This window comes from Podarcis melisellensis, assembly GCF_964234715.1.
Source record: "Podarcis melisellensis genome assembly, chromosome: 2".
NCBI lineage: Eukaryota > Metazoa > Chordata > Lepidosauria > Squamata > Lacertidae > Podarcis > Podarcis melisellensis.
In genome coordinates, this window is record NC_138529.1 from 67542604 (window position 1) to 67561049 (window position 18446).

At 47.3% G+C, this 18446-nt stretch overlaps 2 protein-coding genes and 1 long non-coding RNA gene across 5 annotated transcripts in view; 2 read left to right on the top strand and 1 right to left on the bottom strand.

Annotated features, from left to right (window-relative positions):
* The window catches only part of FAM193B (family with sequence similarity 193 member B), a 31158-nt gene extending 29607 nt beyond the window's left edge, over positions 1-1551 (top strand). For all 3 annotated transcript variants that reach the window (XM_081901005.1, XM_081901006.1, XM_081901007.1), the window contains one exon: positions 1131-1551. In XM_081901005.1, the coding sequence (XP_081757131.1) occupies positions 1131-1227 (97 nt within the window). In that variant the 3' untranslated portion in view covers positions 1228-1551. The remainder of the gene's footprint in view (positions 1-1130) is intronic.
* LOC309364246 lies at positions 1516-6584 on the bottom strand. The gene is made up of 2 exons (XR_014165777.1): positions 5412-6584; positions 1516-2187 (listed from the first exon to the last, which is right to left on the bottom strand). It is a non-coding gene; the product is annotated as an uncharacterized lncRNA (long non-coding RNA).
* An 833-nt stretch (positions 6585-7417) lies between these two features.
* Positions 7418-18425, top strand: DDX41 (DEAD-box helicase 41). The gene is made up of 17 exons (XM_081901042.1): positions 7418-7555; positions 7686-7799; positions 8418-8577; positions 8672-8746; positions 9009-9069; positions 10156-10292; positions 11006-11078; positions 12378-12531; positions 12698-12834; positions 13484-13646; positions 14762-14893; positions 15249-15320; positions 15561-15657; positions 16519-16668; positions 16949-17020; positions 17378-17488; positions 17986-18425. The coding sequence occupies exons 1-17, from the start codon at positions 7532-7534 to the stop codon at positions 18120-18122; spliced, it is 1869 nt and encodes a 622-aa protein (XP_081757168.1). The 5' UTR covers positions 7418-7531; the 3' UTR covers positions 18123-18425.
* The last annotated feature ends 21 nt before the right edge of the window (positions 18426-18446 follow it).

Here is an 18446-nt window from a genome sequence, read left to right on the forward strand (position 1 = left end):
ACAGGGCTAGAGACCTTTATAAGTCAAGCTGTTGCTTAATTAATATTTCCATTAAACTGAAATTCCATGCATATCAACTGATGGTGGTAAAAGGCATTTTGAGCCATTTGGGTGTCCATGAGTAAAGCTGGATCTAAAAGCTGCAAAGTTAATTCTTCAGGGGGAATTTCAGCCCCATCCCAGAGAAATTGAAGACCATCTCCATGAGCTAGCATATCCTCTGCTAACAGCAGTTCGGTTTTGTTGGATTTAACTTCAGTTTGTTGGCCCTCAGTGGACTCCTTACTGACTCCAGAAACCTGTTCTGGATATCCAGTGCATGTGGATTAGATGAAAAACAGAAGGCGAGCTGAAGTCACCTCACTCCAAGCTACCCCTGTGGTTTAACACATGTGGGACAAGTTCTCTTCAGCACCCCAGAGTACAAGTGTCATGTAGCAGCCGTCTTCAAGCACCACCTTCTGTCAGAGAGAGCCATCAAAGCATGATAGTCCAGGAAAATCTGAAGATGTGGTTCTGCCCACCAGCTCAAGCCCAGAAGGAGGAGGTTGAAAACTGGCTGCTGCCTGGGAAAGGCATCTTAGGTCCAGAGAGGATTTCTTCAGGAGTGGTCTCCCATTTCCTTTCTTCAAGGAGACCAGAGTCACATCTTCTCTGAGCTTCCTGTATCAAGTTGTTCATTCCTCTTTGGCTAAAAGGAATCACCAAATTCACCCATACCCTTTTTGATGAGCTACCTGCCCTATAGTCCCTAAAAATCTTGGCTTCTGTGCTGCAAACAGCACACACTTTGTATCTTCTTCCTCAGCTTTGTCCAGCATCCCTGCCTATGTTGCCTGTCTCTGCCAGTAGGACCTAGCCCATCTTTGTGTTGTCCTGCAACATATTTTCCAAAGAATTTTCATCACAGAAGTGGTGCCGCCTGGTGCCATTGTGCTGTTAACCCTTTGCCCCTTAAAATCATTAGGATGTTTGTGGACATTCCTTGTTGAAAAATCTGAGCAACTCCATGAGGGAGTAAGGGGAAGTTCACAGGAGACAGGCAGCTATATTACATGTGTGAATAAAACAAGGGTCCCGCAGCCCCGTCATTTCCTCTCACTAGTTGTTTTTTTCCCCTGTACTTGCAGGTTTTGCCTGGACTCAGCCAAGCAGACCCGTCAGAAAGTGGCTGTGAACTGGACCAATTTCACCCTGAAGAAAACCACTTCGAGTGCAGCTCAGTGAGGTGTGCGGTGCACCCCTGGTATATGTGCAGGGCCCCACACCTCGCCTTTCCTCCCCCAAACCCATAGACAGACACTTGGCCTCACCAACCCTTGCTCTTCCCCCCTCTCCCCTCCCCCTGGGGCTCCTATTCCTAGCCTATAGGCAAGGCCTGGACAGCCCTTGCGTCCCTCACCTCGTAAGTGTTCGACGTTCGGGGAGATGCTGACTGAGCCGCCCCAAGCCCAGGGGCAGTCTTGATCGGCCAAGGCCCAGCGTGGCACAGGGACCAGGCTGCACCCAATAAAGGACTTTTTAATTTTTTATTTTATTTAAAAAACCCAACTTTTCTGTTGTTTGTTCTGGCTTTTCTGGTCCCTAGGGGTGGTGGGCAGGGCTCCCTTGGTGGTGGTGGGCGACCGCAGCAACCCAGCTACACTCGGCATAGAACCTCTTCCCTCGAGCACTCAAATTGCACTCACGGCTGGTTCACATCAGGGCACCCGGCGCACATTGTGTTCTCCAGTCTGAGAACCCTGCCATCTCCTTGCACAGTTTACAGTGGCAGAGCTTATTGGTGGAAGATGCAGCTCTCTTCAGTCTCCTGGAAACTGCACGGGTCATTCAATCCTTGGCTGCGCTACCCCACTTCTCAGGGAATGTTCTCTCGGCCGAAATGCCATCCTGCGGCAACATTGTCTTAAGGAGCCTGCTGTCAGCGGAAACGCCGCCATGCCTTCTCAAGCAGGCAGCCTCTGTCACAGGGACAGCCAGCGTTTTCCTTTGCTTTCACAACAGTTGAGTTCAAGTCCAAGAATGGTAGATGTGCTCTGTGGGAGCCTATGGCCCTTCAGCTTTCCTGTGCAGATATCACTTCCATGTAGGTGGCTCCATCAACACCGACCATGTATGACGAGCGCACTCCTGTCTGTTTCACCATGATTGCTCCCAGCAGGACATCCCCAGTTTGGCTGCAGGCTCCTGCAACAAAATAAACATGTTTGTGCTCCTCACACATGGCCACGGATGTGTTATTTCCTACAGGGAAGTGATATCCACATGGGAAAGTCCTCTTGTGCAAAACAGCCATTGTTGCAAATAACGCTGCACGTTGGCTCTCGCATCAGGTGGGGAGCATGACTCCATTCCTCCTCCACTACCAAAAGCCTTTGGACTACTTTGGACTGCTCCCGTTTCTGATTACCTCTCAGCAGACTTAAGCCCTGCCCATAAGGCCCTGTTTATTTCCCCCACTAGAGTGCTGCGCCCCATCAGCCCTGATGGTGGGGAGTGACAGCCCCGTCGTTTCTAAATATCTGTGACTTCATAGCAAGTTGGTTGTGCTAGTAGAGGTGCACTCTTATGATCCCACAGTTGCTCAACAAAGCCCTAGGATTGTTCTGGTGCTGGTGCAAGGACCGTAATAATCACAACCCATCTGAAGAAATTGTCTGTGGAAAACCATCATTCCATTTCAGGATGAGCAGAGCTATGGCCCTAATCAGTGGCTGGCTGTCCTTGCTAAAGGAGAAACTGCCCCATTGCCATTGAGCCCGTTGAGTCTGACTTGCACCTTTCCCCTGACAACCAAGGCAAACATCAGAATGCTGCTTGAACTCTACTGGCCTTAGCTGTGCCCTTGAATTTTACTCTGTCAGCCATTGATTCTGATCTCCCCAGTAGCCCAGTTGGGATGATTATCTTCCCTCAAGTGATGCTGACCATCCTGCCAGGCCAACCAGTGTTTGCACTTCGCTTCATGTTGCCTCAGCTAAATCTTGTCTGCACACATCCTTGTTCATTTGTCACATGCACAACAAACCTAACTGCAGCAGCGACTGAGCCCTGGTGGGTCTCTGACCCCAATTTCTGGTGCTACCCAGGCTCTCCCTACTTTTGAGGGTGGTGCCCAACCGACATCTCAGAGGGATTGGGCCATACCATGCCGCAGACCACAGGCAGATCAACTTTTGGGGGTTTTTATTAAATTATTTACTTTTTGATACTGTGAAATCTTTCGTGCTGAAAGATAAACTGACATTTGGACACAGAGTGGCTATGTGTGCTGTGTAATTGCTGCCTATGGCTAGCACTGGGGTCTCACCTCTGGCTTGAAACTTATTTGAATCCAGAGTAGCTGCTGGTACCAAAAGTCAACATGGGCCACAACCCTTGCAATCCCCCTGGGTACTTGATCCAAATTGCCCACCTCCATAAATTTCCACCCCGTCTTCGTTTTGTCAGGAACATGTATCTGCGCTGCTGAAACATGGTGGGCACCTTACAGCCTGTACTCCAACCCTAAATGCACATCAGGATTAAATCCTGTTGGTTTCTAGGCATGGCACAGAGGGGCCTCTTTCATCTGTGATTCTTGTTTACTTCAGCCAGCTGTATAACAGGAATTTATTTGTAGCATTTTTCAGGAAGGCAGGCTTAATGGATTCATCCTTACGATGCCTGGTAAAGCAAGTCATTCTGCCCATCAGTCCTACTGAAGAACTGAACAAACTGATTTAACTTGTCTAAGGCCACCTACTAGGTACATTGCTAGCTTGAGCTGGAGGGCAGGTCTCCCAGTACAATGTTACTAAGACTGTGTTAACACTGTTGAATGGGGAGTGATGGGTGGAAAGAAATAGGCACATTCCTCAGCACACTGACTGCCTTAAACCATGCAGGATGACAACAGAAGCCAGAATCCCCTTGGATTACCTTCTCTACCCATATGGAAGATATCAGTGATTGGGAGACACTGGCCCTGCAGATAGTGTTGCTTTCAACTCCCATCATCCCTGATTACTGACCATGTTGACTAGGGCTGATGGGAGTTGTGGCCCAACATAATTTGGAGGGCTACCGTTTTCCAAGCTGTAAATTATCTCTACTAGCTCCTTCCCTATTATAAGATCTGGTAGCTGCTAGCAATGGTATTGGTAGTTAAGCAAACTGAAATTTACCTCAGGTTGCCTAGGCTTGAGTGATAGTAGTTCACCATGCCATAGCGTTGAACAGGGGAAATTATCAGTAGCTAATGGCTACTAGCCATGGTGACTATGCTCTGCCTCTATGGATGGAGGCAAGAATGCTTCTGAATACCAGTTGTGAGAAACCACAAGGGAGAAGAGTGTTGTTGTGCTTGGGTCCACCTGGGAGTTTCTCACGGGTATCTGGTTGGCCACTGTGAGAACAGGATGCTAATGGGCCATTCGCCTGATTCAGCTGGCTCTTCTTTACTCTGAGGAAAGTATGTACTGATATATTTTGCATTCTTTTAGTCTAACCCTTTTATCTAAATGCTTATCGTGCTTGGATTCCCCCCCCCCACACACACACCAGTGATGTGAGGACTGGAGGAAAAAAGTGAGTGAAGGAAACACAGCTGGAGCAATGAGAGATAAATTGGCAGAAGAATTAACTTGCTAGTTTAAGCCAAACATGCATCAGTTCAACAGCATTATTTGTCCAACAGCAGCCAGTCAGATGCCTCTGGGAAGCAACAAGTGGGGCATGAAAACAACAGCTGCACATCGTTTGTCTTCTGAAAGTTTATTGCCCCTGAAGATCTCTTAATTTGTCTAATCTTTTTTTAGGCTATCTAAACCCAGGTGAAGAGAATCCTATATTAATTCTACATGATGTGAAACTTCCTTTCATATTTCCTGAATGGTCAGTTTCACTGTGTGACCTCTGCAACTAGTTTTGTAGGAGAAGGTAGAGAATTATCGCTACTCTTTCAGTGCCACCCACAGGCTTCTAAGCTTCTATTGTCACACCCCAGTTCTTTTTTCTGAACTAAAAAAATATCCAGTCACCTTGCCTTACCACATTGTTAAGGTGCTCCAACACTTTTTGTATCAGTTGTACAAGGAGCTATATTCAGCTAGTGCTAGCAGGAGCCAGTGCAATAGGGCTTTCCTACTTTTGCCCACAAATCGGCTCTGGGGGATCAGGAGAATCCCCAAAACAAGGGAAGGAGAGGGCGTTCCATCTTGCAAGCGGAAATGCTTGAGCTGACAGAAGAACCATGTTAGCATGACATTGAATTCCACCCATCAAGTGTCACCTGCCATTTTGTTGTCTATTCAGCGAGTTTGGTGAGCTAGTCACAGTCTCCGAGGGAGTGTACCACTCTGAATAACTTACAGTGCAGTCCTATGCACATTTACTAATAGGTTCTCTTGTAACAAGTGGGGCTCACTCACCAGCAAGTCTGTTTAGAATGGCAGCTGCAAATCCTAGATCAAGGTCTCCAAAACTTCCTTGCTGGTCACAAGCATATTTCTGGACTTGATGGCACAAGCCTGAAACAGGATGGTACAGAAGGAGTTGATATATACCAGGTCAGGCTATCTGTGCTTCTAGTTCAGTATTGTCGTATTTGGAATGGCAGTGGCTCCCCAGTATCTCAGGCAAGTGCTTCATATTACCTGCTACCTCATAACTGTAGGTGCCAGAGTTTAAACACAGGACCTTCTGTGTGTAAACGATGTTTTCTACTGTTAAGCTGTGGTTCTCCCCACACCCCAAACAACCATCTGCTGTGTATTTTTTTTAAAAGGCACAATGCCAGAATGAGTTAAATAATGGAACTGAGCTGCATTCCCAATCTTTTACATTACTGGCTAATGTAATTTACCATGTGCCATCCACAATTATTTCCCCTCAGTACCGTAATTCAGAAAACCCATGCCAATTTTGCACGCCTTTGATTTTTGCTGACATATCAATACATGCACCTACTTGAATCTATTTTTGTCTCTAGCCAATCTATGTAAGATACAACATTGCTGAATAAGGTATTTCATGTGCAAATACATCAACCTGAGATTCAGGAGTCACAAGAAAGACAACTCAATATTTTTTTATTTGTATGCTAACATACCATACAAGCACTTGTTTCAATCTCATAAAATCAGGTGTTGAACACCAGAGGGATGGGAAACTGATCTATTTGCTGCCCTGTTTAAATCTACAGCCATAATTTATTCAGTCCTCAGTTACACAGAATTGGACCATTTCTTTATTTTACTTCTTATCCTTTTGAACATATTTTCTGATATTTTAATGTTGTAGATTAGAAACTCCATTCCATTTTGCACTGTTACTGCACTACTAATGGTTCCATCTGTGCTTGAAAAAATCACCATCAGGAGATATGATACCGGCACTGGAATGCCATTTTTTTTAATTAAAGCATTTTTATGCTGCTGTTAAGCTTAAAGGGACACCAGAGAAGCTTACAAAAACAATGGTAAAAATATGTGACATAAACACCACGGAGATAAGGAAGTGGTACTAAGTCAGCGGCGAAATCACCTTCACAGTAACAGCGATGAATACGATGGTACATACTCAATGGAAAGAGAAGGCACTCTGCACACTTAAGAGCAAATGACATTTACGGGAAAGACGCGTTGCCCGGTCCAGCGTCAGCTCTCTAAGGCAATACCAGCACCTGAAAACGGGCAGCTGCGTCTCAAAAACTAGTAATCTAGTAATCCCCAACAACGGCTCCCCTAAAACGCTGTCGCGGTCTCACTGCGAACCTGTGAGATAGGGTAAAAGTCCAAGTCCTTTTAGCAGGAATTTCACCGATAATCACCCAGAATAATCCATTTATTTGAGGGGCGATTGTATGGGGGGGGCGGAGGGAGATCCCAGTAACCCGAAATGAATGCGATGAGAATTAAACGATCTCGTAAGGCGACTCCCACCCAAGTCAACCCCTCCTTTGACCCCCTTCCCAGCTGCTTCGACTCTGGTCCCTCCCTCTCGCTCGCCCCCGGCCAATTCCAGGAAAGGCGGGCGACACTTCGCTCAGCTTCCGTAGGAAACGGAAACGAAATGAGGAGAAGCATCAGCATCAGCAGCGCCTTCTTCCTCTTCTCCTCCCGTTATGTACGGAGCATGTAAAGCTCGTGAGCATCCCTAGCGATGCTCTGCACGCCTCCTCCGAAGGAAGCCTCCCCGCTGCCCCGGACGGAGCTTGTCCGCTGCTGGCGCGGGGGCTTTGGGAACGCAGAAAAACTGCCCCGCTCATTTCTCCCACCAAACAAAGCAAGGAAGCCCGAGTCAGTTTTGTTTCATTAGGGACACCGTCGTCGCACCGCCCTGCGAGGCGCGGGCGTCTAGAGCGCTTTCCCCTGCCTAGTTTGTCCCTCGGCGCCTCCCGTCTTGCGCATGTCCTTTCCAAGGCCGTGCGGGGGCGCGGTTGCTTAGCGACGCAGGCCTTTGCGCGCACGTGTCCCTAGCGCCGGTTCCCATTGGCTCTGCGCGTGTTGTCGTGCGGGAAGAGTCGGCGAGAGGAGACTGCGCTGAGAACATGGAGGCCGGAAGCGGCAGGAAGGTAACGAAAGAAAGACTTGCGGCAGGTGCCTCCCCCCCACCCCCGAAACACCAAAGGGGGGACCCCACACAGACCCCGCGGTGGGACGGGAGCTTCTGCCCTTCTGAGTCGGATCTCTTGATTCCCGCAGAGGCAGCGCGAAGCGGAGTCGGAGGCGTCGGGCCAGTCCAGCGGAGGAGAGGAGGACGCCGAAGACGACGACTATGTGCCCTATGTGCCCGTCAAGCAGCGCAAGCAGCAGATGGTAAAGAGGGACGGGGTTGGGGGAGGAAGAGAGAGAGGGTGTTACCCTTCACCCCCATTACCCATTGCCCGCCCGCTGCGCTCCTCTGCCCACCCGGCCTGCAGCCAGGTCATGCGCGCGGTTTACTGGAGAAGAAAGTCTCACTTGAGTTTGTTCGGGTAACTTTTAAAGATCGTAGGCTGAGCAGCTCCTCCCTGTGTCCTGTTTTCTATTTTGGCTGACCCCCGTCTTCGGCCTGGTCTCTTAACAGCTGGTTTCCAGAAAGAAAGGAGGGATACCACGGATCGGAACCCTCTTTGCTATGCAAAGGCTGGAATCTTACTGTTAATACTTTTACTTATTTATTTGGCCAGTAGTCTTAAAATCCACATTCACAAGTCAGGGATCTCAAAATTAGCATGGAAATGGGTTATGAGTGGGAGGTGTCTAGGTACATGGAGAAGGTGGGGTGGGGTGGGGTGGTCCACTTTTAAATTCTTTTCTTTACTGAGGATTGTAAGTCTTGAGGAGAGTTCTGAAGAGGATGTAAGAGGATTATATCTGAGGACTTGTAGCTAAGGCCTTGGATCCAATGGGTCATTCTAAGCTCCTAACTCTACCGCTTTTCTATATATTCAGCTGCAAAAGTTGCTTCAGATGCGCCGCAAGGGGGCGTTGGAGGAGGACCAAAGGGACAGTGGCAGTGAATATCATGGCGACGAAGATGACATTCCTCTGGGTCCACAGTCCAACGTCAGCCTCCTTGATCAGCACCAGCACCTCAAAGAGAAAGCAGAAGGTAGAGTTCTGACGGCATGTTCTGATGGATCTGTAGTTAGGGAGGGGATGCTAGACTAAAGGGATATAACTGACAACTTTGTTTTTCTTCCCAGCACGTAAAGAGTCGGCTAAAGAGAAGCAACTGAAGGAGGAAGAGAAGATCCTGGAGAGTGTGGCAGAAGGACGAGGTGAGTGCCAGGGAATATTTTCCCAATGATCTTTACAGTTCATTGATACTGGACAGAAGTGATGGTGATTTGGAGGAGTGTTTCACTTAGGAATCCACAGTTAATGCCATTGCCTCCCATCAGTTTCTGCAATCATAAATAAAGCCAATGTGACAGAGCAATCCCCTATAGATCCTTTGCTTTACTCTCCATTTTGCTCTGATGATGAGACCACCTGGTCCTTGACTTTGGGCTTACTCATTGTTTTCTTTCTCTCATGCAGCTCTGATGTCTGTGAAGGAAATGGCAAAGGGCATTACATATGATGATCCCATTAAAACCAGGTAGGTTTTGCAGGCCATTCGTACAATTTAAATGATGCTGTGGGTAATATTAGACCCTTCCGGAAACATGTGATCTTGCTAGGGTCCTAAAGAAAAGGTATCAAGATGTGGAGTCACTTGTTTGCTGAGAAGTGCTATCAAGGGTATTTTAAAATTATTTTTTAATTTGATTTATATACCGCTCTTTATTGAAAGACCTCAGAGCAGTGTACAACGTTAATATCCTCCAGATGTTGGATGACAACTACCATCCTTGACCACTGGCCATGGTGGCTGAGACAGATGGCAATTGTAGTCCAATGTGCTGCCCTCCAGATGTTGTTGCACTATCTACATTGCAGATATTGGTGTTGGTGTGCAATTTTTTAAACTTTGTTAAACTGGGAGTAGCTCTAGACTGTTGCGCAATTCATAACATAGACTGCAGCAGACATTTTATATTCTGGAAACAAAGGAACTAGTCTCACACAAATATATATATATATATATATTTATTTAAAGGTTTTTGTTTGCAAAAGGGATGAATTTGCACTGTGTACAGTCCTTTCCATTACAAAGGGAATATGAAGTGGCTAAGATTTTATGAAGGGAAAGGGGCTTAGCATCTGCATTTATATTAGAAAGTTACAAGGTACAAGAATCATTACTTTTAAAAGGCTTTGAGTCTTTCATATTGCTTGAGCAGCTGATCTATATTTTGTTACATTGATGTGAATAAGAATTCAAACAGCGTCCAGCCTCGAGTAAAATGGGATGCTTTTGTCAATGTAAAAATCAATAAATAATGCCACTGCTTCTCTGCATAGCACGTCTTGTACTTTATTTTGTAACTGCCAAGCAGGAAGACAGATTCACTCTGGAGCTGAGCTGTGCTAATGGACTTACTAATTTCCTCCTTTGTGAAAAGCCCATACAGTCTCAGTACTGTTGTCAGAATCACAATCACTTTTTGGAAAGTCCTGTTGAGGGTTCAGCACAAACATAGCTATCTCTGGCTGTATTTTATTTATTATTCCATTTCTGTATGAGTGCCCTGCATCTTGTATTCTTGTTCCCTGCTGAAATTTCAGTGTGTTCTTTCGCCAGCTGGAAGGCTCCTCGGTACATCCTCACTATGTCAGAGGCCCGACATGACCGTGTGCGTAAGAAGTATCATATCCTCGTGGAGGGGGAAGGCATTCCACCACCTATCAAAAGCTTCAAAGAGATGAAGTTCCCACCAGGTAAGTGACTAAGGTGGTGATTGAAAAAACAAGGAAACCGTTTCTGAGGAGCATAGTTTCACATGGGGGAGTTAAAAGGATTGACTGTCCTTTGAATTTAGTGGTCAGGGCTCTGAGCTGTCCCGCTGATCTCTTTACTGAGCTGCGATATTCTAAGGCAAGGATGGGGAGCCTGTTACCCTTTTGATGTTTCCCACCAGCAACACTTGGTCTGTAGTGAGGGATGCTGGGAGTTTTAGACTTCTGCAGTACCACAGCTTCCCCATCCCTACTCTTAAGGGCCGCTTCTCATGCTACCTTTTATTCTTGGATGCAAAAAGCAGAATCCAAAATATGCTCACATCATTTCAAAAATTCATGATAAAGGCATGCATATACTTGCATTTGGCCAGAAGGATCTACTAATACGTGCATGTAATTTACATTTGACGCTATCTGTGTGAATGTATGTTGTTCTGAGATACATAGGTAATAAAAATAAGCATCACCTGCCCTACAGGTACGATAGGAGATATTCCTGTTCTCTTGTCATCCTAGATAGCTCATTTGGTTAGAATGGTGCTGATAATGCCAAGGTTGCAGGTTCTCTCCCTTTATGGGATGGCTGCATATTCCTGAATTTCAAAGGGTTAGACGAGATGATCCTCAGGGTCCCTTCCAACTCTACAATTCTATGTCTCTTTAGCTTAACATGTGTCCAATTCCTTCTACAGGAATCCTGCGAGGTCTGAAGAAGAAGGGGATCCAGCAACCAACCCCCATCCAGATACAGGGTATTCCCACCATGTGAGTGTTGTTGGAGGTGTTTAAGCAGAAGCTCGATTTGCATCCATCAGGGCTTCTCTTGTTGGCTCTTGCTGTGTTGAGATCTTTCATGGTGCAGCGGTTGGATTGGCTGACCTTCAAGGTCCCTACCAACTCTATGATTCTAGATTTGCACAGTATTTTGGGTGCATATTTTCAGTTTTATGGGAGTTCGCTATGTACTGAGCAGTAGTGACTGGTACCCATTGGGACTGGCAGGGCAGAAGGAAAGGAAGTCCGTGTCACCAGAGCCAATGACAGGCAGAGCCAACACATTTCTAGTTCTGCCCCCGGTCTCTGGTTTCAGATATATAAGGGCAACACTGAGACTGTCAAAGGCACTACCCAGCCAAGGAATCCACACAGCAGATAATGAACTCCTTATTGTCAAAGATAGCACTTACAGTCGCTTCTACAGCTCTGGATATCTACACACACCAGTCTAATAGCTAGGCAACTATTCCCTGGTCCACGTAGTTGCAGCAACGGGGGGCCACTCACCCTCTACCAGTTTATGCAACTTCCCCCGACAGAGGCTGCATACACAGCCTGAGACTGTGCTTGGATGGAAATTTCCCCTGCTCATCCCTTTTCAATCCCCTCCTGGTTCTGGGAGACAGTGGTGCAGGGGAGGGTGGGGAAGCACCTGGTCCCTCACTTGCCTAACCTGCCTCTTCCTCCTCATCTCCAGACCCACCCTGTGCTCCACCCTCCAGCTCTGAAGCTTTCCCTGTTTCTGATTCTTGCCTGCTGGCTGGTACAAGTCCCCACAAACCACTGCTCCCCTCTCCCAAGTCAGACTCCAGCCCCTCTGCTCTGGTGCACACTTGTCAGCAGCCTGCCAGACACTAAGGAGGGAGGGAGCTGAGTGCTGGTGCCCCTCTCTGGGCAGCTTATATGTAAAAAGGTAGGCAAGTGGGGTTGGTGGGGCAATGCCCCGTTTGCCCTAATAGACAATCTACTGATACTGAGGAATGTACGTCCTGAGTAAAAGCTGGTACCGAGGACCATAGTTGTTCATACATTTCCAGCCTTTTCTTTCTTACCATGAAGGCTAGAAATATGCTTTCTCTCAAACAAAGGCTGTATGTCTTGTCATAGTTCATAGCCACTGAGTTCCCTTCTGGATGGATGCACTATTTAGGCACCTAAAAAGCAGCAGTTTGTAGCCTGCAGTGATGGAGAGTCTCCTCCACACCCATCCCATTTCCTTCCTACTGTAGCCCTAACTCCTTCCAGCCCAAACAGGTCCCATTAACTTGTTCCTTTCTGCCCCCATAGCCTTTCCGGCAGAGACATGATTGGCATTGCGTTCACCGGCTCTGGCAAGACCCTTGTGTTCACTCTCCCTGTTATCATGTTCTGCCTGGAGCAGGAGAAGAGGCTGCCGTTTTCCAAGAGAGAAGGGCCGTACGGGCTTATCATCTGCCCCTCAGTAAGTCTCCTGTCATCCACTTAACTGACCTTGTTCACTTGCTTGGATATTGGGGGCAGAGGGGAGCAGAAGTGTGTAATGGTTGTAGCAAGAGAGAGAGAGGGGTGCAAATAGGAAGCACCTGGGGACTGTTAGCTGCTGGCTAATAGGACTTTTGTTTCTGCAGAGGGAGTTGGCTCGCCAAACCCATGGTATCCTTGAGTACTACTGCCGCCTGCTGCATGAGGATGGGATGCCTGCCCTGCGCTGTGCCCTTTGCATTGGAGGCATGTCTGTCAAGGAGCAAATGGAGACCATCAAACAGTAAGGCCAACATTGGGGCCAAATAAAGGAGCACTAGAATTGCAGCTAATGCATGTGTCTGTAAAAAAAAAACAAAGCAGGGCTTCCCCGCTCTTGTCAGTCACCTATATTTTATCCCAGCCTTCTCCAGCCAGGTATCCTATAGATGTTTTGGACCACAACTTCCAGCATCCCTGACCATTAGCTGGGGGTGATGGGAGTTGTAGTCCAAAACATCTGGAGGCAAAAAGGTTTATTCCAATCCGTTTGGTATTCACTGCTGCTAATTTCAGGACTTTGTTGTTCCATCTTTATTTTAGTCACTAACACTTTTTTTAAAAAAAAACCTTTTAAAAAACAAAATTGCTCTGACAACCAAACTGACTATGAATGCACAACAGACACACATATCTGACTTGCTCTGCTTTGCTGCCTTCCTGTTTCTCCTGGTAAAGCAGTGAGTCCGGCACTCAGGCCCTGCTCAGTCTAACCAGTCCTTAAGGCATTTTGAAGTGCTGGGCTTGCAGAGGGAAGGGTTCAAAAGTGTGGAGGCAACGGGACATTGGTCCTTGAAAGGGGAATAGCCATACTCCTACTCCTGAACTCCAAGTTCATGTGGATGCTACCAGAAGAGGGCCTTCTGCAGCTCTGACTCCTTCTCTTCCCATAGTGGTGTGCACATGATGGTGGCAACTCCAGGTCGGCTGATGGATCTCTTGCAGAAGAAGATGGTTAGCTTGGACGTCTGCCGCTACTTGGCACTGGATGAAGCAGACAGGATGATTGACATGGGCTTCGAGGGAGACATCCGCACCATCTTTTCCTACTTCAAGGTACCGGGCAAGACAGACTGTGCTTCTGCCTTTATCTAATTGGATTGGGCAGTTGTGTATTACCCTCCTCCTGGACTCGTGTGCTTTCTGGTGCCAGAGGCAGGGTTGGTGTGCTCTCAGGTAGCACTCCACTAGTTTACTTGAATTTTCCTCCTTGCTTTGGGCACTGCTGCTTCTGGCAACAGCAGTGTTCTCCCTGTCAAGATGAAAACACGCAGACCGTTGCTGGGGACAAGACTTAACTGAGCTGGGTGGCTTGGAAAGAATAACAAAGAAGAGCATGCCTTTGCCTCTTCCTTGGTGCAAATTAGCCGCAATTTGGCCTTGTACTTGGAATTGAGGGTGGGGTGGAAGACTTTGAGGTTAGATTTGTGATTTCTAGTCAGGTTTGAGGCCTGGCAAGTTTCTCCTTTGTAGAAATTACCTGCTGTGCAGAGAGCAGCATATGCCCAAATAAACACGTAGGAGTTCACAGTAAGTTATCTTATGAATCCCTCTTTTCTCATCCAAATTCAGCCTGTTACTTGTTGCAGTGCAGTTGGTTGGACTGATTATATTCAGGACTGTGTATACTCTGCTGCAAAGTGGCACACCCCTTCTATGTCAAGGAAAGCTGGATCCTGTGATCACTATACATAACATAAATGGAGCAGAGTTTGCATATATTATTTTTGCAGAATTTATTATACTTCTACTGATTATGGGAAGGGGCAAGAAGCTATGCAAGACACTAAAACCCCTCTTTTGACCACTAGAAATTCTCCTGTCCTGTCCTTCCCCTCCTACCCTTGCCCTCTAGCTTCTGAGACTTTGCCAACCATTGCTTTTGCCTTTCATGTCTGCCTCTGCAGCCCATAAGGGCTAGAAACTTGCCTTTAGAAATGAAAGTTGAGATTCTTAGCTAATTTTTTTGCTCAGTACAAAGCGAGGTCCATATTGAGAATTACATATGTGAATAAGATAGTCCCACCATCTTACCTTATGCATACAGTTTCATTGACCCATTTTTAGTGATCCCAGAGATTGCTTGGAAGTGGGATTCTGGGAGGTGTAGCATAATAAAAAGGGATGTCCCTAGTTGCCCATTTCCCTATCATGACTTTTTCCTGCCTTAGGGCCAGCGACAGACCCTTCTCTTCAGCGCCACCATGCCCAAGAAGATCCAGAACTTTGCCAAGAGTGCCCTTGTGAAGCCCATCACTATCAACGTGGGACGTGCAGGAGCTGCCAGCTTGGATGTTATTCAGGTGCAGTACGGCTCAGAGAGCCTGTCACATCACTCTTTCTGTCCCACCGTAAAGGGAGTACAAATGATGATTTTACTACGGCTCTTTTAAGAGAAGTGTTTAACATTCTCACCTAATGTGTGTGTATTTCTTGCAATGTTATTCAGCAGGTTAACCTGAGAGGTGATAACCTGGCTGAAATAACGCACTGAGCTTTACAGCTGCCTATGAATTTTAACCTATGTGTTTTCTGTGTCCAAACACCACACGGCACTAGTTCATCTGAGCCCTGATCAGTTGGTCTGTAGCTTCTGCCTTTTCTCACACTGAAAATACTGGCACCGTGTGACCTTTGCCATTTTTCTCTTGTATCTAGGAAGTAGAGTATGTAAAGGAGGAAGCCAAGATGGTCTATCTGCTTGAGTGTCTACAGAAGACACCACCACCTGTGAGTACTTATGCTCAGTCCTGAGTCTGAGTCTCAGTGCTAGTTGCATTAAAGGCAGCATCTGATTTTATCCTGAAGCAGGAAATTCTAGAGAAGCAACCAAGTGCCGTTCCAGAATTTTGTGGGACATCCTGGTTCTGGAACCAAGGGTGGGAGCCTTGCTTAGGTGGAGGGAGTGAATCATGTTCTTTGAGAGCCCCCCTTATAGCTTGGCACTTTTGCTCTTTTGTGTCTGTGCAGGTTCTTATTTTTGCTGAGAAGAAAGCAGATGTAGATGCAATCCACGAATACTTGCTACTCAAGGGTGTAGAGGCTGTGGCCATACATGGTGGGAAAGGTCAGTAAGTGTCTGGATTCAAATCCGCTCTTTATCCAAGGGCAGCACGTCCAGGCCGCAGATTTGTAGTCATCTGCTAAGACAGTAGAAGGAATTGAGAATATAACAGAACTATTGGCTTGCCGTGGTTACGCTTTTTTACGTCTGCCTTCCCCTTTCATTAATATATGGAACTGGTCAGTTGAGTGGAAATGTGCCCAATTTCAAACAGACCAAAAGTCTGTGAAATTTGCTTCCATTGGGTGTGAAGTGTCAAAAGATCTAGAACAGGCACTCAGAACAAGGCCAGAGATACTTATCAGCCCTTTAAAGGTCCTCTGTACTCACAGAAATCATTAAACAACCTTTGGAGCTAGGAAGCTGATGCTTCTAGACAGTGCAGCGTTGGATGAGTAATATGAGAACAGATACAGAATTGAATGTATTGGTGAAAACCTGTGGGCATTGCTGCTGAACATCTCTCCTTTCCAGTGGAGAATTTAGCCCTACATCCTTGGTACAGAAGCATATATTAACACTGTTAAATTTGGGACAAACCCCTTCTTTTGTTTTATTTTTAAACCCACTAAGGAGAAGCCTTCCTGGGGAAACTGCGGCCCCCCCCATATCAGCCAGCTTCACGAGTTCCCGCCCTGTCCCTTTCTTGCACATTACAGCTGTCACTCCGAGAGATGAGTGGCTTGTGGAGCTGTTCACTCTGGCACTTCATAGATGTGTCTGTGGGGACAATGGTCCTTTTGTCATGGGACTGTGAATAATTCTCGGTAGAGTATTTGAATGGAAACTCTTGTTGTCTTTGGGTTATGGGTGAATGGAAATCTCACTATTGCTGCCTCTAACACCCTCCATTTCATCTTGCAGACCAAGAGGAACGGACAAAGGCCATTGAGGCCTTCCGGGATGGCAAGAAAGATGTCCTTGTCGCCACTGACGTTGCGTCCAAAGGCTTGGACTTCCCAGCCATCCAGCATGTCATCAACTATGACATGCCCGAGGAGATAGAAAACTATGGTACGAGGAGACAGGCTTGGGATGGCTTTGGCTACCTGGTTGCATTTGTTCATATCCTAGTGAAGAGCTTCTCCTGAGAAGGAGCTCAGGCATGTGGGGAAACCCTTGTAGGTGAACAAAACATAAACAGGTTAGATTTGGCTGACTGTTCTGTACATAGGCTGTGCGTGAGTCCTTGAATGTGCTTGGATAAATCAAGATTGATGCCCCATAGAGAACAGAAATCAAAGAGAGCTAAAAGCTGACTTACACATTAATATATATGTATGTATTTTTCCAGTTCATCGAATTGGACGTACAGGTCGCTCAGGGAATACTGGCATTGCCACCACCTTCATCAACAAAGCCTGTGGTGAGGAATTGAGAGGGGCTGCTATGGCGGGTGGGGGTGGGAGGTAGACTGCATGGGGGTGTAAAGGGGGTGGAGCTGAGGAGCTGGCTCAGCAGGCCTGAGTCCTAGTAACATAAGGACTTACTGAAGAGCCAGCCAGAGCCATGCTTCCTTGTGAGTCACTGCTGAAAATAGAATCCTCCAGGGAGCCAAGACATCACGGGTGGGTGGTTTGGGTCTATTGCGAGTGCCTGCCTTATGGAGACAGCTAGTCACTTCTGCGTGGGCAATCTCCTTTGGCTTCCTGGAATTGAAATCTGTTGCGCTTTCCCAGAGAAGCCGGCCTGTGTCCATTCTAACTTGCTTCTCTGTCCCCAGACGAGTCTGTGCTCATGGACCTGAAGGCGCTGCTGCTGGAGGCTAAGCAGAAGGTGCCACCTGTGCTGCAGGTGTTGCATTGCGGCGACGAATCCATGCTGGATATCGGAGGTAAGCAAATGGGACAAGAGGCAACCATCCTGTCTGAGGCTGTAGAGTCGTTGGGGTTGACTTCACCGGAGAAACAGCTCAGCTATAGCCAGATTGGAGCAATGGTCTCCTGAAAATAAATCAGGTCATGGTTCTTCAAAAGAAGTCCTTATCTGGTCATTAGCCTCAAAAAGGAGAAGATCAAAGTACCAAACAATAGAACCAGACCGTGGACAGGCCTATCTGTTGTTTGTAACGAAAAGCAAAAGGTTTGAAATCAAGTTCTAGGCAACCTGTGATTCTGCAGGTGGTGCTGCACTCCTGGTCCCATTACCTCTGACCATTGGCCATGCTGGCTGGGGCTTATGGGTGTTGGAGTCCAACAGCACCTGAAGAACCACAGGTCCCCCTGCCCTGGCTGCAACTGAACCTGAGAGTGTTGCTTAGGTCTTTCTGTCTTTCCCCCCTTTTGTGCCCCCCTAGAGCTCTGGCTAACGCTGTCCTTTTTTCTCTTCCAGGAGAGAGGGGCTGTGCTTTCTGTGGGGGCTTGGGCCACCGCATCACGGACTGCCCCAAGCTGGAAGCCATGCAGACCAAGCAAGTCAGCAACATTGGGCGCAAGGACTACCTGGCACACAGCTCCATGGACTTCTAGAGATGCTGCCATTGGGCCCAGCAAAGAAATGGACTTTGCTGCTGCTGCTTTGGAAGGGCAGCTCTGCTCAAATCCCGCTCTAGCATACTGTTGCCAGCTGGAGTGGGAAAAGGGCATCACAGTGGACTTTGTGCATTTGGGAAGCCTAGTGCTTCTTTGTCACTGGGGCAGTTGCTGATCCTGCCGTGGGATGGAATGGGAGATGCATATAATAGGATGACTCGGGCTTGTTTGGTGCAGGAGTTTGGTTTGGGCACTGCAGGATGGGAATAGATAGGAGGCGTGTCATCTCTGTTTTAAGCAGGCTCAACACTTTTTTTCTTG

Bases quoted from the DNA above. Each gene is read 5' to 3' on its own strand.
- DDX41 (XM_081901042.1), top strand. From the start codon at position 7,532: ATGGAGGCCGGAAGCGGCAGGAAG. The intron at 10,293-11,005 runs GTAAGTGACTAA...TTCCTTCTACAG, and splicing joins AGAGATGAAGTTCCCACCAG to GAATCCTGCGAGGTCTGAAG. The intron at 12,835-13,483 runs GTAAGGCCAACA...CTCTTCCCATAG, and splicing joins CAAATGGAGACCATCAAACA to TGGTGTGCACATGATGGTGG.